Here is a 21,044-nt window from a genome sequence, read left to right as displayed (position 1 = left end):
CTATCCCTCTAGGAGTATGGACCCAAGGTTATTGTGGGGTGCAGACGGTGGAAGGTCTGGCTACTGTAATTGCTTCCCAGCTGAACATGGGTGTTGACTGGTCGATCCATACTCCCAGCCTGCCTCTCTCTTTCCCTAAGAGGGTGGAGCTCTGGGGAAGCCTGATTTTTCTTCTAGCACCAAAGAATACCACCACCAACAGCAACAGCAGCAGCAGCAGCAGCACCTCCTTGAATGACTGGCCAAGCATGCCAGTGCTCCAGGGCCATCCTTAGAAAAGGCCTTATTATAACCTGCGCACCCAAAGCCACAGACCTGCTCTCCTCTCCCATCCAACACCCTCCAGGGCCAGACCTCTTCAGGATCACACCAGGCTCACCAGAGGACACAGAGTACACACTGCGGTTCCCTCCTATGATTCACCGAGCATGTGAACCTCTGCTTCTCTCTGAGGGGCACCTGTATGGCCACTCAGGTCTGGTAGGACGCACTCCCATCAGGAAGGACATCCCCAGACTGCCAGGTGTGCTGGGGGTTGTCATCCTGAAGCCAGGTCGGAGAGATGTTTTGGGGAGAGAAGCCAAATGCCCAGCAAGTCAGAGTGACATTGCCCTCTAAGGTCTGGCTGTGGGTCACGTTCACTGTTGGGGGCATGTTCATCACTGGGGGAATTGGAAAGAAATTGAAAGTCAGTGAAGCATGTGTCTAAGTTCTGTTCCCACTAAGGTGGAGAGAGAGGCCAAGGCTGCTTCTCCATCACCAACCAAACGTGGGAGAAGCTCTCATTCACCCCAGAGTCCTTCTCCAAGTCTGTTCGGCATCATGCAGCCCAATTCCTCCAGCCCCTCAGGAAGGGATCCAGAACTTGGATTCACACTCATGGATCCATGTGTTGATGCTAAGGAGGCTGTGGGAGGGTCGGGGGGAGGGCGACACAGTGGGAACCAGGAGGGACTCTGGTGACAAGCATCCGGCAGCAAGGGGTGTGACCCTCCCGGTTTAATGGTTTCCTCTCCTCTGATTCCACCCCTGCCCCCGGTTTTGTGTTCTGTTGAAGACTCACTGCTTCCTGGGTTAGTGACACTGGACTGTGCCCCCTACACACACCTGTGTATCTTTATTCAGTGTCTCTAACACATCAGGCAAATCACAATACAACCCACCAAAAGCATATATCTGCATCTCATAGTACAAGGAGGGTTTCAAAACACAGGAACGTAGTGCTGGGAGCAAAGGGACATGAGGGGTCTTAGGGAGAGGGAAGACCCCCACCCAGGGTCATACCTGTCTTGTTCATAATCTGTCTGAGATTTCTGATATTTCCTAAGTTTTCCACAAAGATTGCCTTCTACTTGGGCCTGAAAATTCGTGCTTTTGGAGTTATCTATGTCCCTGGACTTCTTGATTTTCGTGGCCAAGGTCTGAGCCGTGGATGAGAGCACTATCCAGCTGTGGGTCTTTGACAGGAAGGGCTCCCCATTGTAGGGTAACTATATGAAGCCCCTGGCACTGTTATCTTCTTGGATTTCACAGCCCCGAATTTCCTGCAGGGAATGCAAGCCTGCCCCCCCCAGCAGGGACTCCTCAGTTCCACTGCCTTCTCCCCAAAGGGACAAGCCCTAGCCAGAGGGGCTTGTCCCTGCTCTCCTCCATGCCTTTTTTTTTTTTTTTTTTTTTTTGGTCATTACCAGGGCTTCACCACGCCAACTTTTCCAGAGAGAGTGACAGAGACAAAGAGACAAAGAGGAAGAGAGAGAATGAGACCACAGCACTGAAGCTTCCTTCAATGCAGTGAAGTCCAGGCTCAAACCTAGGTGTCGCACATGGCAAAGTAATACACTATCCGAGTGGTCTGTTTCACCAGCCCTCTCCTCTGTCTTTTGTTCAGGCTGAGTACTAATTACCTCTCAGCATAATAAAAAACTCCTTTTCACTCTACTACAATGTTGGTAGGAATGCAAACTGGTGCAGTCCCTTTGCACTAATTGAAGAGTCCCTAAACAAATAAAAATGGAATTACCTTATGATCCGGCAATACCACTCTTAGGCATATACCCAAAGGATATTCAAATACTAATTCAACATGTGCATTATTTGCAGTAACTAAGGAGTGGGAGCAACCTGAATGTCCACCAACAGATGACTAGCTAAAGCAGTTATGAAATATATATTTCATGGAATAATACTCTGCAATCAAAAAGGTGGTATTATATCCTTTGGGACAAAAATAGATGAAAGTGGAGGTGAATATGCTTAGCATAATAAGTAGAGACAGTGTGAGCTCAAATCTAGAGGGGTGCAGAGGTCACATAGGCTCCTAAGCTGAATATAGGCCCCAGATTACATCAAATTAATGGGGTTTACAGTCAATAATATTTATACCCCTTTCCCATATTAGGGAGCTGCTCTCTTCCCTGATCCAGCTTTCTGGCCCTTTTTCCAGCCATGACATCATCTCCCCAGACAATAACTTGGATCCACCTGCATATCAGATTTCAGGCTCAGAGGAAAAGGGAAAAAGAAAAAAAAAATAGTATAGCCACAGGCCCTTTGGAATATAAGTAAAATATGCCTACTACTTATCTAAAAATGGAGGATCCCCCAACTCTTCATCTGCACTATTTCAGCATTTAGGTCCATGATTGGTCAACAATTTGTTTGGCTTTGTATGTTAACTCTCTTTTCAACCACCAGGTTACAGATGCTAGCATGATACTGATCAGACTTCCCTGGACAGACAACCCCACCAATGCGTCCTGGAGCTCTGCTTCCCCAGAGCCCTGCCCCATTAGGAAAAGAGAGAGGCAGGCTGGGAGTATGGATCGACCTGTCAATGCCCATGTTCATCAGGGAAGCAATTACAGAAGTCACACCTTCCACCTTCTGCATTCCACAATGATCTTGGGTCCATACTCCCAGAGGGTTAAAGAATAGGAAAGCTATCAGGGGAGGGGGTGAGATACAGAGTTCTGGTGGTGGGAATTGTGTGGAGTTGTGTCGTATGCTTTACATTGGTTTGTTCTAGCCCTCCCCCGCCAAGAGAATTGGATCAGTCCTATTAATTTCGCGGGCCTGCTTGGCCCCGCCCCGAAGAAACCCCGAGAGAGGGTTCCTGAGTGAGAGGGTTCCTGAGTTCGAGAGTGAGAGAGTTCCTGAGTTCCGGAGTTCGAGTTTCAGGGTTACAGAGTAAGAGAGAGTTCCAGTGTGCCAGAGTTTCAGAGGGTTCCCCAGTATGAGAGTTCCAGAGTTCCAGAGTTGGAGAGTTCCCGAGTTACAGAGTAAGGGAGAGTGCTTGCGCCACGGCAAAGAGACAGCAGAGTTCTGTTTGGTGATTAGCTTGGTTTAGTTTATGAATCGTTGTTCCTGAATAAAGAAATACAGCTTCCCTGCCCAGCCGTTATCTCCGCGTCTCTGTTACCCGCCGTGAAGCAAGCCAGGCCGGTAAGAGCCTCCGAAATTTTAACAACAAATGGCGCCCAACGTGGGGCTCGAACCCACGACCCTGAGATTAAGAGTCTCATGCTCTACCCTGAATGTCTTATGTTATGAATGGCCAGTTGTGTTTTGTGAGTGAGTGTGCTGAATGACCAAAAATTTTTGTATGACCCATCTGCTCAGAAGTACTCTAAATGTTAAAACCATTGTTACTAACATGCATTAACTCTCTAAGTAACCTGAGTCTGCTTATAGTCCAAAGTCAATTATAGTAAACCTCTAACTTGTTACAAGTTTTATTGTTTTTCACAAGTAAGTGATTACAGCTATCAAGCCTTCATATGAGGAATCATCTGTTCATATGGTAAAGTATTAAACTGTAAGAAGTTCCTCCATATCCAACCTATGTGAATTAGCAACATTCACATATTCTTGTAAACTTAACTGGTGTATCTTGTCTTGCCACCATAGGCCTGCCTTTGTCAGCCAACAATTTAAAGATGTTTCTCTTTATAACATCACCCATGCCACGGACATCCTTTACTACCCCCAAAGACAAATGGCTGTTCCCCTGGACATCACATTCACTGACTGGTTCCCTTAGACTTGAGATATGATCCTACCTCTTCATATCAATGGATACATTCCCCCTTCCTTACCTGTATACCCTTAGTTGTGGGACCCTAGCTTGTTTTACTTCTTCTGCTCACAATAGGTCATATAATTCTTTTTTTCAAAATTTTAAATTTATTTATTAATGAGAAAGAGAAAAAGAACCAGACTCACTCTGGTACATGTGCTGCCAGGGATCGAACTCAGGACCTCATGCTTAAGAGTCCAAGGCTTTAGTCACTGCATCACCTCCCGGACCACAGTCCTATAATTCTTAACAAGCTCATGGCCTTTTGCGGCAACAGATTGATGCCATAAAGATGCAACCTATACAAAGTCACTATCATAGGCTGGACATGGCAGAATATTGAGTTGCTGTGGAGGATTTGCCCCCCTCCATCAGAACGTCCACCATGTAGAGGGCTGGCTAGCCAATGACGGGTAAGAGGAAACTAGCGCTATCCAGTCAACCTAAGACAGGGCATCTGGTACTACTGGGCAAAAATGACCAGGTGTTCCAATGACGGGTAAGACGGAAGGCTGATCCCCAACCTAAGACAGGCACAGTCCACCCTGCCACAAAACAAAGTCCGCCAAACATCAAAACATGATATAAGACAGGGGGACATGTGGGGAGCCACATGTGCCCTCAAGGTTGCTATTGGCATGGCCATAGAGTTTATGTTAAAAGATAGTTCCTGGGAATCGGGTGGTGGCGCAGCGGGTTTAGCAAGAACTGGCTTGAGGATCCCAGTTTGAGCCCCCGGCTCCTCACCTGCAGGGGAATCACTTCACAGGCGGTGAAGCAGGTCTACAGGTATCTTTCTCTCCCTCTGTCTTTCCCTCCTCTCTCCATTTCTCTCTGTTCTATCCAACAACCACAATATCAGCAATAATAACAATATAATTACAACAAGAACAACTAGGGCAACAAAAGGCAAGATACAAAAAAAAAAAAAAAAGGGATAAGATAGTTCCCGCTTCCCTACACCTTAGAGTCTTTGTTAAAAGATAAGGTCTTTTTCCCCATGAATCACCCAGGACCTTCCAGATAAATGGCTGACTACCATGACAAATAATATAAAATATAATCATAAATGAATAGGAAAGATACATCCCCCAATACTCAGTTGGTCAAGGCACCAAACCTCTTTTTCTATAAAGCATTCAAATCAGATGCCCTGCTAACCACGAGAAGCAGATTGTTTATGTTTCTTTCACAGGAATCCCGGAAAAACCATCTGAACCCCTGCACACCCTGACGTCACTCACTAGATGGCACGACTACCGTGGCACACCCCCCGAAACCCTAGATGTCACTCAACGCGATCTGAAGAACCTGATACACAAACTCCAAGGACAGAACTTTCTTCATGCCTGGTTACCGTTCCTGCTTCTGACCTGCTTGTTACGTGTTGGCAGTTCCAGCTAGCTATCTACAAAAGAACAACATTACAGCGGCTGACCTCCCTCATGCAGCGTTGCATCCCCTGCCAATTCTCCCCCTAGCCATCTACTTCGGACTGAGACTTGTATCGGACTTTCTGACATACCCTATATACATTTTACACAATTTTGAAGCAGCTTATTTCCCTTCACGCTGCTGGTTTTTCATAGATTGATCCTGAGTAATTCATAGACTTTACAGACCGTTGCCTTGAGGACTATACAATGCCAAATAGCCCCTCTGTTTGGTGGGTCATGCCTCCCGCCTCCCCCTCATTATGTACCCTTGCCCCTTTCCCCACCCAAACAGGGAATGCTCCTTTACACACCAATCCTTCCCTTCACACCACACTGGCTTTTACTTCTCCCCTACTTGTCTCTTCCTATTTTGTTATATCATTTAGGCTTATGCCCAAAAGGTTTCTGCCCCATGATAGTCTTTTATAGACTTTTTACATCTTATGCAATTACTAGATAGAAAGATAGAAAAGATGTAGAGATATTGTGAAGAGATGGTTGAGCAGGCTGCGCTTAAACCTATGAGATGAGTCTCTCCAGGTAAGTCTCTCTAAAGAGGGGTTGAGCACAGGAGGACGCATAAATCTCACAAGGTTGGCAGCCATTTAAGCCTTCCCTCCTCCACAGAAAGTCCTACATCTTCCCACCTGAGCATGGCATTCCTCTAAAACATTTAAGCCTGCTCCATTCCATTTTTCTTTACTGTGTCCAATTAGATATAATGGGATAGGAGGAGATGTTGCTGAGGACTTATTCTGATGCAGTCTCCGCCCCCAGGTTTTTCTATGCCCCGCTAAATCCTAGAGTGCCCCCTTTCAACCAATCCTGGCTCCGCCCCCAGGTTTTTCTATGCCCCGCTAAATCCTAGAGTGCCCCCTTTCAACCAATCCTGGCCCTACACGTCACCCCTGGTTGTCACCCAATAAAAAGCCCCCTCACCCCTCCCCTCTCTCTCTCTGGGCTCTCGGCTCTCCCTCTCTGAGGTCTCGCTCCCTGCTCTCCCCCCAGTGGTCGGCCATTGCCGGCTGGCTCCACGTGATCTGAACCAAACCTCCCCCCCCATCCTATTATAAAGATTTGTGTACCCCTTTGCTCTGGACGTCCGCTCTCTTCTCCGCAGTGCAGCCCAACACCAGACCTCCGCGACAACAGAGTTGTGCCCGTCTTATCCCATGGTTTTGTCAATGTTTCCTTTTCATAAATAAAAAATTCAAGTAAAAAAAATAAATAGAGACAAAAGACAACTACTAGTGGTTTTCACTTATAAAAAGAATCTCGATACATATAAACTTGCAAAAACAACAACAACAAAGAAGCAAACTGTCTCTAAGAATTTGTCAGAACTACAGTGGTTATCTTTGGGAGAGTGGGAACATATAACTTTGATGGTGAGTGTAGTGTGGAACTATCATGTAATCTTAACAGTCTTGTAACCCACTATTAATCACAAATAAAAAATGGTTTAGGGAAAAAAAGAATCTTCTCCCCCCCCCCAAAAAAAATGCCCCCCATACTTCCCCCAACCCTGCCAAGCCCAGGGAAAGAGACAGGCCCCTCCTTCTGCCCCCAGCTTTCCCAGGAAAGGTCTCATGCACACTTGCCCCTCTTTTTGCTCACCTTTTTTCTGGTCCTGAAAGGTCATGAAAGCTGCCAGAGCCATTCCGAGGTCCTCCCAGATGTCAGTTAAGCCTGCGATCTCTGTATTCAATGTATCTCCAAACAGGGTTGCCCACTGACGCCTGGGCTCTGCCACACCCTTCTCACTATCATAAAGTAGGATGGACTGACCATCCAAGTGTTCCTCAGCGAAAATTCTTGATTGCACAGAGCCATCCTGGATGGGAGCCTGAGGAGGAAACTGCTCCTGAAATAGTGCACAGTAAAGTGTTAGGGGTGTGGTCATGGAGGTAACAATACCACAGTGGGTTTCAAAATATAAACTTAAGGTAAAGGATATACCACTATGGTTATGAAAAAAGACTTTCATGATGGGAGTTGGGTGGTAGTACAGTGGGTTAAGAGCATGTGGTGCAAAATGCAAGGACTGGTGTAAGGATCCCCTTAGAGCCCTGGGCTCCCTACCTGCAGGGGAGTCGCTTCAAAAGCGGTGAAGCAGGTCTGCAAGTGTCTTTCTCTCCCCCTCTCTGTCTTCCCCTCCTCTCTCCATTTCTTTCTGTCCTATCCTACAATGGTGACAGTAATAACAACAACAACAATAAAACAACAAGGGCAACAAAATGGAATTAATAAATTTTTTTAAAAACTTTCAGAGGGTAGATAGCATAATGGTTATGCCTGAGGCTCCAAAGTCACAGGTTCAATCCCCTGCACCACCATAGGCCAGAGCTAAACAGTGCTCTGGTTAAAAAATAAAAAATTAAAAAAATTAAATTAAAAAAAAAAACTTTCATGCCTAAGGCACCAAGCATACACTGTAGTTCCCCCTGTGATTCGCTGAGCATGTGAACCTCTGTTCAAGGTCCCAGGTTCAATTCCCTGTGCCATTATAAGCCAGAGTTAAGTAGTGCTCTGAGGAAAGAAAAAAAGGAAGAAAAGGAAAGAAAGAAAGAAAGAAAGAAAGAAAGAAAGAAAGAAAGGCAAGAGTCCTGCATTCAACTCCCAGTGTCTCATGTGCGAGAGTGATGCTCTAGTATCTCTCTCACAGAATTTTTCTTTTTTTTTTTTAACCAGCATACTGATCAGCTCTGGCTTATGGTGGTGTGGGGAATTGAACCTGGAATTTCAGAGCCTCAGGCATGACAATCTGTTTGCATAACCATTACGTGATATCTTCCCTCACAATTTTTTTTTCTTTACCCATAAAAGGCCCGACCCTGATTGCAGTGGAGGAAGTTCAGTGTTGTGGTGTCTTTCCTCAACTCTCCATGCTAATTCCACTCCCTTGCCACTTTTTTTTTGCCTCCAGGGTTATTGCTGGGGCTCAGTGCCTGCATCATGAATCCACTGCTCCTGGAGGCCATTTCTTTTCCCCTTTTGTTGCCCTTGTTTTTGTAGCCTTGTTGTGGTCATTATTGTTGTTGTTAATGTCGTTTGTTGTTGGATAGGACAGAGAGAGGAGGGGAAGACAGAGACTCCCCTGCAGGTGGGGAGCCGGGGGCTTGAACCGGGATCCTTATGCCAGTCCTTGCACTTTGTGCCACATGCACTTAACCAGCTGCATTACCGCCGACCCCCCACTTTTTCTTTTCTTGCCCTTTTATTGGAAGATTAATGGTTCACAGTACAGTTGTGCGCATCTTTTTCTATCAAACAAAAGCAGTGAACCCTGACATAACAAAAATAACAATAGAGGGCTTTGCATCTTGAACTTCTAGAGATTTCAAGCATTCAAAGGGACAGGCATGGGGACTCCCAATACAGGAAACCAGGCAAGGAGAAAGGCAGGAGGAGCTGAAAATAGAGAAAGTTGTGCAAGGGGGAAACAGGGAGACAGGTACAAGGACAGAGAGGTGCAGTTCCCTGAGGACAAGTCAGCCTGTGGTGGCAGGGAGAGGTGGTGAAATCTGGTCTGTTGTTAAAATTTGTAGGCTCTTGCCGGGCGGGTAGCTTCGCAGTGGTGAACAGAGACTCGCGGACACACGGCTGGGCAGGGAAGCTGTATTTCTTTATTCAGGAACAACGATTCATAAACTAAGACAAACTAATCACCAAACAGAACTCCGCTGTCTCTTTGCAGCGGTGCAAGCACTCTCTCTCTTACTCTCGAACTCTGGAACTCAGGAACTCTCTAACTCTGGCACTCTCTCTTACTCTCGAAACCCTGAAACTCTCGAACTCAGGAACTCTCCAACTCTAGAACTCTCTGGCCCTCTCTCTCTTCCTCTCGAACTCAGGAACTCCCTCACTCTGGAACTCTCGGACTCAGGAACCCTCTCTCGGGGTTCCTTGGGGCGGGGCCAAGCAGGCCCGCGAAATTAACAGGACTGATCCAATTCTCTTGGCGGGGGAGGGCTAGGACAAACCAATGTAAAGCATACGACACTGGTCAGAGGGGAGAGAGGGGACATAAAGGCCTCAGGGGCAAGAAGTCCCTGGTCTGGGACACACACACACACACACACCTGTAGGGGGAAAGCTTCACAAGTGGTGTAGCAGGTCTGCAGGTGTGTCTCTTTCCCTCTCCACCCACCCCAATTTCTCTCCATCCTATCAAATAAAATAGAAAGGGGAAAAGAAAGAAAGAAAGAAAGAAAGAAAGAAAGAAAGAAAGAAAGAGAGGGAGGGAGGGAGGGAGGGAGGGAGGGAGGGAGGGAGGGAGGGAGAAAGAAAATGTCTGCCAGGAGCAGTGGATTCAGTGTGCAGTCACCAAGCACCAGTTATAACCCTAGTGGCAACAAAAAAATGTTTTGCTATGACCACTACCTTATCTCCCCAGTCCTTTTAGTTTTTAAGAAATATTTTATTAATGAGAAAGAGAGAGGTAGAGAGAGCCAGAGCATTAATCTAGCACATGTAATACCAAGGGCCAAACTAGGCCTTCATGCTTAAGAGTCCTATGCTTTTATCCACCACACCACTACCCAAACTTTATAGTGTTGAGGGTAGCACAATCTTGGAGTTACACAAAAACCCACAGAGTCATACACTTTGTGAGTAAATTATGGAAATAGCATAGTGGTTATGTAAAAGACCTTTATACTGTAGCTCCAAGGCCTGAGTTTCAATCCCTAATACTATCATAAACCAAAGCTAAGCAATACTCTGGTAAAAAAAAAAAAAAGAGAGAGAGAGAGAGTCAATTATATGAATTACATCTAGTTGATAATGTTGCTGATCATCATGTCATCCTGAAAGGCTGTGCTCCATGGTCTTCAAATACAGCTGCTTGCTGGAACCATCTGGGAAGTTTCAACTAGCCTTGTACCCAAGCCACCGCCAACACCAGTTGAGCCAATACCCTTTGGGTGACTCCTTCAGTAATTCCGATATGTTAGTAAGTTTTAGAACAGCAGATGTAGTCTCCAATTTGAAACCACTTGGACTTAGCAAGTATACCCTGCTCTGAACTCCACCTTTTTTTTTTTTTAACATCACTTTGATTTACAAGACTGATGTCACGTGTACATTTTACTCACTTTTAATAACTTCAACTTAATGGCACTAAAAGGAAAGATTAGATAATTGCTGTCCCCAGAAGATATAAGAATTGTTGAGCTCCATCTTAAAGAAGAATTTGGTCAGAGGCAGGGAGACAGCATAAAGGTTAACATTATGCTTAACCAGAAGTTAATCATAAACGCAAACAGACCTGAGGCTTCCAGGTCCCAGGTTCAATCCCACAAACAACCATAAACCAGAACTGCATAGTGCTCTGAGGGGAAAAAAAAAAAAAAAGAAGAAGAAGAAGAAGAAAAAGAGGGAGGGGATGAGAGGAGAAGGAGAAGAATTGGTCAGCAGTGTGCAGAGGACCCAGGAGAGTCAACAAGCAGAAAGATTACAAAACAGTTTAAAGTATGTGAGAATAGACAAGTCAAGAAATAGTCACCAAGTGGAGGTGACAGACAGCTGGTAAAGAAACAACAGCCATGTAATCCAGGAGGTAGCACAGTGGATAAAGCATTGGGCTCTCAAGCAAGAGGTCCTAAGTTCGACCCCCTGGCAGCACATGTACCAGAGTGAAGTCTGGTTCTTTCTCTCTCTCCTCCTTTCCCTCTCCTTAATAAATAAGTAAAATATCATTTTAAAAAAAGCAAGAAACAACAGCCAAAGGTGAGGCAGAAAATGGGCAAGTTAACAAAGGGAAATGGTTGCAGTTAGGCAAAAGTCTACCTCTTAATAGGATTTTTTTGTGTAAACAGAAATGTGGTCAGTTTGGGAAATTATATTCTTTTACAGTTACTTAAACATTTTCCTGTTTTATCTTATCTACTTACTATGTGTGAGGGCAGAAGTTTGTCTATATCCAGAGCTCTCCTTTGAGGGTAACTTATTACATGGATCGTAGAAAAGCAGGAACCTTCTCCAGTGACACTCTTCATTAAGGTGGCTGCAGAAAGGATTCTGGTCTTGTCACTTACCATCATCTTAGACAGGCCAACGACTAGGGGCTGAGACTTTATTCACTGGTTTGACTTTTTGAATTGCTTTATTTTGCTAGCTTGGCAAAACAAACAAAAAAACATATTGGGCTAGGAAGATAGCATGGTAGTTCTGCAAAAAGATTTCCATACCTGATGCACCAAGAGTTCAATTCCCAGGACTACCATATCCCAGAGCTGAGCAGTGCTGTGGTGAAGAAAGAAAAAAAAAAAAAGTAGCTGTATTTATAAATTTATGCCATAAAGGTATCATCCCCTTAAACCCTGCCAGAACAGGATCAGGAATTATGTGTATTTCATCTTTGTCTCCCTGTAATACTTCTTTTTTTTTTTATAGAGATAGAGAAAAATTGAGAGGGGATGGGAAGATAGAGAGGGAGAGACAGAGAGACACCTACAGCCCTCCTCCACCAGTTGTGAAGTCCCTTCTCCCACCCCCCTGCCCCGTATGTGGGGGCCGGAGTTTTGAGTGCTTTACTGGGTACACCACTGCCCAGCCTCTGCTATACTGCTTTTTAAAAACTGAATGTTGGAAATAAATAAATAAATAAAATAAAATGGAAAAAAATTGAACTCTCATTGCTAACCATTCCACTAAGTCCCCCTACTTGACATATTTCCTGTGGCAAAAAAAAAAAAAAAAAAAAAAAAAAATCATTCAATACATAGTTTTAACATTTTCTTAGTTTTTGTTGGCATAAATTTGTAAATGTGACTTTTTGCCTACTGATGAAGTAAAGCATTTCAAAAATCTGAGCCAGAAAGAACAGAAAGAAGCTTAGCCATGAGACTCTGAGCTGCTCAGGACAAAGCTAGAGCTGCAATCTACTGTAATGAAGAGTTTACATCGAGAAGTCTTCTGTCTTGGACCCGGATGGCAAAGTGCCCTCACAAAGAATCTTGAGAGAGAAAACTTTTGTCTCGGGAGTCGGGCGGTATCGCAGCAGGTTAAGCGCAGGTGGCGCAAAGTGCAAAGACCTGCGTAAGGATCCCAGTTCGAGCCCCGGCTCCCTGCCTGTAAGGGAGTCGCTTCACAAGCGGTGAAGCAGATCTGCAGGTGTCTATCTTTCTCTCCCCCTCTCTGTCTTCCCTTCCTCTTTCCATTTCTCTCTGTCCTATCCAACAATGATGACATCAATAACAACAACAACAATAACTACTACAATAAAACAATAAGGGCAACAAAAGGGAATAAATTAATTAATTTAAAAAATTTTAAAAAAAGAAAACTTCTGTGGTCCGGGAGGTGGTACAGTGAACAAAGCATTGGACTCTCAAGCATGAGGCCCTCAGTTCAGTCCCCAGCAGCACATGTACCAGAGTGATGTCTGGCTCTTTCTCTCTCCTTCTATGTTTCTCATAAATAAATAAATAAATACTTTTTTAAAAAGCTTCTGTCTCTACGTCTAGTAATTGAGTAAGATAAAACAAGGAAAAAGGGAGCTGGGTGGTAGCACCGCGGGTTAAGCACACTATGACGCAAAGCGCAAGGACCGGCGCAAGGATCCCGGTTCAAACCCCACCTGTAGGGGAGTTGCTTCACAGGCGGTGAAGCAGGTCTGCAGGTGTCTATCTTTCTCTCCTCCTCTCTGTCTTCCCCTCCTCTCTCCATTTCTCTCTGTCCTGTCCAAAAACAACGACATCAATAGCAACGATGATGATAACCACAACAATAAAAACAACCAGGGTAACAAGAGGGAAAAAGTGGCCTCCAGGAGCAGTGAATTCGTGGTACAGGCACTGAGCCCCAGCAATAGCCCTGGAGGCAAAACAAAACAAAACAAAACAAAACAAAACAAAAAAACAAGGAAAAGGCTTAAATAACTCTAAAGGAACGTAATCCCCGAAGCTAATGAAATTTCTAATTCAAAAAGACCCCACTGAAGTGGTGAGCTTCTCTTACCTTTGGCAGTTGTTTCTCCACCAGCTGCCCATGATATCATCTCCCTTAGTGACTATTTCTTGACAGGGCTATTCTAATCAACTTCAACATTCTTGTAATTTTTTTTTTTGCCTCCAGGTTGTTTTTTTCTGGGGCTCAGTGCCTACACTATGAATCCACTGCTCCTAGAGACCATTTTTCCCATTTTGTTGCCCTTGTTGTTGTTGTTATTGTTGTTGTTGTCATTGCATAGGACAGAGAGAAATCGAGAGAGGAGAGGAGACAGAGAGAGGAGAGAAAGACATCTGCAGACCTGCCTCACCGTCCATGAAGCGACACCTCTGCAGGTGGGGAGTCAGGGGTTCGAACTGGGATCCTTACACCAGTCCTTGCACTTTACACCATATGCACTTAAGCCATTGCGCTACGTCATGGCCCCCATAATTTTTTTTTTAATTGCCACCAGGATTATTGCTGGGGCTCAATGCCAGCACTATAAATCCACTGCTCCCAGCAGCCGTTTTTTCCTTTCTAATTTTTTTAAAATTAGATAGAACTTGAAAGAGGATGCAGAGATAGACAGAGAAAAAGATAGAAACTTTGCAGACCTGCTTCACCGCTCATGAAGTAGACCCCCTCCAGGTAGGGAGCAGGTGCTCGAACCTGGGTCCTCATGCATGATGATATTTATGTGCACTTAACCCAGTGTGGTACTGCCTGTCCCCAACCTTCTTGTCATTTTGCTGCCTATTGACTTATTCGCCCTGACCCTTTGCTCAAACACCATCGCTGGCCAGAAACCATTTCAGTTTTCATAATAATTGTAAAGATTTATTTATGTATTTATTTGTCCATTCATGAAAGAAAAAGATAGAGGAGAAAAAGAAAGAAAACCAGAGCATCACTCTGGCACATTCGATGCTAGGGATAGAATGAGAGACCTCATATGTGAGAGTCCAGAGTTCTATCCACTGTGACAGAACTTCCAGCTGACTCATATCCATCTGAGTTTTTCAGTTACTTTGTCCATAATAACTTAGCTAGTCAGCCTGGTGTTGGGTCTTTCCACATCTGCAGGGAGATTTGTTTCACTGCAAGAGATGACAGTATGGAGAGAGGGAGTAGAAAGCCAGCTTTTCTAACAGTTGGTCCAAAGCACTAGCCTTATTATGTTTACCCTCCGGTGAGGACTTCCTCACTGTGGCAGCTTCAGCAGATTGTCTTATTGAGATCAAAACACAACCCAACAGGCTTTTAATCCCTGTAAGAGTAAGAATATGAGGGGCCAGACGGTGACGTAGATAGTTAAGTGCACACATCACAGTGCACAGTGACCCAAGTTCGAGCCCCTGGTCCCACCTACAAGGAGAAAGCTTCATGAGTGGTGAGACAGGGCTACAGGTATCTCTCCGTCTTTCCCTCTCAACATCTTCTCCTCCCCTCTCAATTTTTCTGTCTGTAGCCAATAATAAAGAAATAAAATAAATAAAAAGAGCACAACTGCTATTAAAAAAAAAGAATAAAACAACAAAGGCAACAAAAGGGAATACATAAATAAAATAAAATATAAAAAAAAGAATAAGAATATGCTGGGGGGAGTCACCTGCAGCGGGTTAAGCGCAGGTGGCGCAAAGCACAAGGACTGGCATAAGGATCCCGGTTCGAACCCCGGCTCCCCACCTGCAGGGGAGTCGCTTCACAAGCGGTGAAGCAGGTCTGCAGGTGTCTAGCTTTCTCTCCTCCTCTCTGTCTTCCTCTCCTCTCTCCATTTCTCTCTGTTCTATCCAACAACAATAATAACTACAACAATAAAACAACAAGGGCAACAAAAGGGAATAAATAAATTAAATAAATATTTAAAAAAAGAATATGCTGGGATGGCAAAATAGCTCAGTTGGCTAGTGCACTCTGCAATATGAACCCCCGAGCTTCAAGCCTGGCCCCCACCATACTAAAGAAAGCCTCTGTGCTGTGCTGTGTTTCCTCCCCCGTCTCTATATCTATCTGGAAAAGCCTGCCTGGAGTAATGAAACTGCACAAGTCACAATGTATATATTTGGTTTGCCCCACAACCTTTAGAGATGTCTGCAAAAAAAGCAAATGGGGTTTGGTGGGTTGGTGGTGGCGAGGAGGGGACTGACAAGAACTCCAGAGTGGCTTGCTTCCCCTGAGCCAGGCAAAGCTGCTCCTCCCCAACAAGTATGACTTTAAAAAAAAAAATTTATCAGGAGTCGGGCGGTAGCGCAGCGGGTTAAACACACATGGTGCAAAGCGAAAGGATCAGCGGAAGAATCTCGGTTTGAGCCCCCAGTTCCCACCTGCAGGGGAGTGGCTTCACAGGCGGTGAAGCAGGTCTGTGTCTTTCTCTCTCCCTCTCTGTCTTCCCTTCCTCTCTCCATTTCTCTCTGTCCTATCCAACAACGACGACATCAATAACAACAATAATAACTAGAACAACAATAAAAAGACAACAAGGGCAACAAAAGGGAAAATTAATTACATTTTTTTCTTTTTTTTAAATTTATTTCTTTATTGGGGAATTAATGTTTTACATTCAACAGTAAATACAATAGTTTGTACATGCATAACATTCCCCAGTTTCCCATTTAACAATACAACCCCCACTATGTCATTTATCATCCTTCATGGACCTGTAATCTCCCCACCCACCCACCCCAGAGTCTTTTACTTGGGTGCAATATGCCAATTCCATTTTGGGTTCTACTTGTGTTTTCTTTTCTGATCTTATTTTTCAGCTTCTGCCCGAGAGTGAGATCATCCCATATTCATCCTTCTGTTTCTGACTTATTTCACTCAACATGATTTTTTCAAGGTCCATCCAAGATCGGCTGAAAATGGTGAAGTCACCATTTTTTACAGCTGAGTAGTATTCCATTGTGTATATAGACCACAACTTGCTCAGCCACTCGTCTGTTGTTGGACACCTGGGTTGCTTCCAGGTTTTGGCTATTACAAATTGTGCTGCCAAGAACATATGTGTACACAGATCTTTTTGGATGGATGTGTTGGGTTCCTTAGGATATATCCCCAGGAGGGGAATTGCAGGGTCATAGGGTAGGTCCATTTCTAGCCTTCTGAGAGTTCTCCAGACTGTTCTCCACAGAGGTTGGACCAATTCACATTCCCACCAGCAGTGCAGGAGGGTTCCTTTGACCCCACACCCTCTCCAGCATTTTGCTGCTGTTACCTTTTCTGATGTATGATATTCTCACAGGAGTGAAGTGATATCTCATTGTTGTCTTGATTTGCATTTCTCTGACAATCAGAGACTTGGAGCATTTTTTCATGTGTTTCTCAGCCTTTTGGATCTCTTCTGTGGTGAATATTCTGTCCAAGTCCTCCCCCCATTTTTGGATGGGGTTATTTGTTGTCTTGTTATTGAGTCTGGCAAGCTCTTTATATATGTTGTTTATTAAACTCTTATCTGATGTATGACATGTAAAGATCTCCCATTCTGTGAGGAGTCTCTTGATTTGGGTAGTGGTTTCTTTTGCTGTGAAGAAGCTTTTTAATTTGATGTAGTCCCATAGGTTTATACTTGCCTTAGTCTTCCTTGTAACTGGATTCGTTTCATTGAAAATGTCTTTAAAATTTATGCAGAAAAGAGTTCTGCCAATATTTTCCTCTAAGTATTTGATAGTTTGTGGTATAACATCCAATTCCTTGATCCACTTGGAATTTACTTTTGTACTGGGTGAAATACAGTGATTCAGTTTCATTCTTCTGCATGTTTTAACCCATTGTTTCCAACACCATTTGTTGAAGAGACTCTGCTTTCCCCATGTAATAGTCTGGGCCCCTTTGTCATAGGTGTGGGGCCTCATTTCTGGGCTCTCAATTCTGTTCCACTGGTCAGTGTATCTATTCATGTTCCAGTACCAAGCAGTTTTGATGACAATGGCCCTATAATACAGTTTGAGATCTGGGAGTGTGATGCCTCCAGTTCTGTTCTTTTTTCTCAAGATTGTTTTGGCAATTCTAGGTCTTTTCTGGTTCCAGATAAACATTTGTAGCATTTTTTCTATTCTCCTAAAAAATGTGCTTGAGATCTTGATGGGGATAGCATTAAATTTGTAGATGGCTCTGGATAATATATTCATTTTGATTATGTTAATTCTTCCAACCCATGAACATGGAATATCTTTCCACTTCTTTGTGTCTTTTTCAATTTCTTTGAGTAGTGACTCATAATTTTCAATAAACAAGTCTTTCACTTCTTTAGTTAGGTTTACTCCTAGATATTTTATTGTTTTTGTTGCTATAGTAAAAGGAATTGATTTCTGGATTTCAATTTCTTCTAACTTAGTGTTTGCATAGAGGAATGCCACTGACTTTTGAATGTTAATTTTGTAGCCTGACACCTTACTGTATTTCCTGATGATTTCCAAAAGCTTCTTGCTGGATTCCTTAGGTTTTTCCATGTATACTATCATGTCATCTGCAAATAAGGAGAGTTTGACTTCTTCTCTTCCAATCTGTATCCCTTGAATTCCTTGCTCCTGCCTCATTGCTATGGCAAGAACTTCCAACACTATGTTGAATAGTAATGGTGATAGTGGGCAGCCCTGTCTAGTACCTGATCTGAGGGGAAATGCTTCCAGTTTTTCACCATTGAGTATGATGTTGGCTGTAGGTTTGCTATATATAGACTCCACTATCTTCAGGAATTTTCCATCTATTCCCATTTTTTGTAGTGTTTTGATCATAAAGGGATGTTGTATTTTGTCAAAGGCTTTCTCTGCATCTATTGATATGACCATGTGGTTTTTGGTCTTGCTTTTGTTGATGTGGTGGATCACATTGATTGATTTACGTATATTAAACCAACCTTGCATGCCTGGGATAAACCCTGGGAGAAACTTGGCCATGATGAACAGTCTTTTTTAATATACTGCTGTATCCGGTTGGCTAGAATTTTGTTCAATATTTTCGCATCTATGTTCATCAGAGATATTGGTCTGTAGTTTTCTTTTTTGGTTGTGTCCCTGTCTGCTTTTGGTATCAGAGTGATGTTAGCTTCATAGAAGCTGGCAGGGAGTATTCCAGTGTCTTCAATCTTCTGGAAGACTTTTAAAAGTAGTGGTATTAGTTCTTCTTTGAAGGTTTTGTAGAATTCATTTGTAAAACCATCTGGTCCAGGACTTTTATTTTTGGGGAGATTTTTGATAACTGTTTCAATTTCATTAGCTGTGATGGGCCTGTTCATGTTATCTACTTCCTCTTTACTTAGTTTTGGAAGTTGGTAGGTATCTAGGAAACCGTCCATTTCTTCCAGGTTCTCTAGCTTGGTGGCATATAGTTGTTCATAGAAGCCTCGCATGATATGTTGAATTTCTGTGGTGTCTGTTGTGATATCTGCTCTTTCATTTACTATCCGATTTGGGTCTTCTCCCTTTTTTGTTTTGTGAGTCTGGCTAAAGGTTTGTCAATTTTGTTTACTCTTTTGAAGAACTAACATTTACTTTCGTTGATCTTTTGTATGGTTTTCCTATTCTCAATGTTATTTATTTCTGCCCTAACTTTAGTGATTTCTGTCCTTCTGGTTGCTTTAGGGTTCCTTTGTTGTTCTTCTTCTAGGTCTTTAAGATGTGCAATCAGGCTGTTTATTTGTGATTTTTCTTGTTTCCTAATGTGTGCTTGCATAGCTATGAACTTCCCTCTTAGGACTGCTTTAGCTGTGTCCCAAATATTTTGATAGCTTGTGTCTTCATTTTCATTGAACTCTCCAAACATTTTGATATCTTCCTTGATTTCCTCTTTGACCCAGAAGTTGTTAAGAAGTGTACTGTTGAGCTTCCACATTTTGGCACTGTTACTAATCTTTTGTTGATTGTTAAGTGTTAGTTTCATTCCACTGTGGTCTGAGAAGATGCTTGGGATGATTTCAATGCTCTTGACTTTGCTTATGCTGTCTTTGTGGCCTAACATATGGTCTATCCTTGAGAATTACCCATGTGGATTTGAATAAAATGTGTATTCCAGTTTCTTGGGATGAATGACTCTGAAAATGTCCAATAGTTCTAGTTTATCTATCTCTTCATTTGGCTCCCTTATGTCTTTATTGATTTTCTTCCTGGATGATCTGTCAAGTTGAGAGAGTGGGGTGTTAAAGTCCCCTACTATGATTGTGTTACTGTTAATATATTGTTGTAGCTCTTTCAGTAGACGTTTGATGTATTTAGATGGCTTCTCATTGGGTGCATAGATGTTAATAATTGTTAAGTCCTCTTGATTGACTGATCCTCTGAGCATTAAGTAGTGTCCATTCCCATGTTTTTTAATCTTATCTATTTTAAAGTCTATCATGTCAGATATGAGAATAGCTGCTCCTGCCCTTTTTTGTGGGCCATTGGCTTGTATGATAGTTTTCCATCCTTTCACTTTAAGTCTGTGTTTGTCTTGTTGACTTAGGTGGTTTTCCTGTAGACAGCATATTGTTGGGTTGTGTTTTCTGATCCATCTTCCTACTCTGTGTCTTTTAATAGGTGAATTCAGGCCATTGACATTTATTGATATGAAAGATTGAAGATATTTTAACGCCATTCTTATAGAGTTGTTTTGTGCTTCGCCCTCTGGAGGACTTTTAGCTGGACTCTTGTCCTGGTTCGATTCTCCAATATTTTTTCTTGTTGTTTTAACCATTTTATATATTATGTTATGAGTTCCCTTTATGAGTACTTTTCAAATTATTGATCACTATTGCCTGGATTGACTTGTGTCTAAGTAAGTTAATTAAAGGGTTTACCGTGGTGGAAGTTAACAGTTGTTTCAATCCCTGAGTTGGAGCTCAGTGGTTTAAAAGCCTGTTTCTTTTTTTTTTTCCTTCCCTGTAGGCTATGGGAGCCTGAGGGCTTTTCAACTATCAATAGGCTTCTTAGCTTAATCACTGACTCCTGACCAAGAGATAAAGCAGGGTGTGACAGAGATAATCCTGTGGTTATGCAAAGAGACTCTCACAGCCCCTCAGCTATGCCACCGAGGTATAGGTCTTCTGGGTTTCCTAGTTAGATCTCTGTCCCCTGGTGTCCCTTCCTGTCGCTGCTCCAGATTCTGAGGGTAGTAGCAATGGAGACTCAGAGGTGCACTTGGTGAGTCTCTGGGGAGTCCTCTCCTCCCTTAAGCTGTCCCCTTGTTGGTGGAACAGACTGGAGGTGGTGTCTCAACTGATAAAATGCTGAACTGTTAGCAGTCACTTAATCTCTCCTTAGGCCCCTCTCTCCTCTCTGTCACCAGCCACACGTGTTTGTACTCACCGGTGATTTACTGGGTTCCTGTGGTCATTCTAGTCCTGTCTTGTTTCGGTCCCGTGTGATCTCCTTTGGTATTCCTAGTTGATCCGGGAAAGGAGAGGAGAGCAAATTAAATTTTTAAAAAAATTATCAAACACTGTCTCCACCCCACCCCATCCTGCTTCCAGTCCTTTTATTCTGCCCATCACCTGCTTTTTCTTCTTCATCCTGCTTTGGACCACTGGACTCACAGTATAGAGTCATCTTTTTGTCATTATTTCCACAACAACTTGGTCACCAAGCTAGTGCTATAAAAATTAAAACCATCCAGTTCCTAGTTTA

At 43.4% G+C, this 21,044-nt stretch overlaps 1 protein-coding gene and 1 long non-coding RNA gene across 2 annotated transcripts; both read right to left on the bottom strand.

Annotated features, from left to right (window-relative positions):
• Window positions 1-506: 506 nt before the first annotated feature.
• Window positions 507-7,348, bottom strand: LOC103122213 (MHC class I polypeptide-related sequence B-like; the record flags this gene model as incomplete). The annotated part of the gene is made up of 2 exons (XM_016192409.2): window positions 507-907; window positions 7,129-7,348. Coding segments are annotated over 2 exons (345 nt in total), but the record flags the coding sequence as incomplete, so codon positions are not given.
• A 1-nt stretch (window position 7,349) lies between these two features.
• On the bottom strand, window positions 7,350-20,804 carry LOC132538078 (uncharacterized). Its single transcript, XR_009549489.1, has 3 exons — window positions 20,727-20,804; window positions 11,703-11,757; window positions 7,350-7,375 (listed from the first exon to the last, which is right to left on the bottom strand). It is a non-coding gene; the product is annotated as an uncharacterized LOC132538078 (long non-coding RNA).
• Window positions 20,805-21,044: the final 240 nt, after the last annotated feature.

The sequence above is a fragment of the Erinaceus europaeus genome, chromosome 4, assembly GCF_950295315.1.
Source record: "Erinaceus europaeus chromosome 4, mEriEur2.1, whole genome shotgun sequence".
Taxonomy (NCBI): Eukaryota; Metazoa; Chordata; class Mammalia; order Eulipotyphla; family Erinaceidae; genus Erinaceus; species Erinaceus europaeus.
This window is presented reverse-complemented; position numbering and strand designations above follow the sequence as displayed.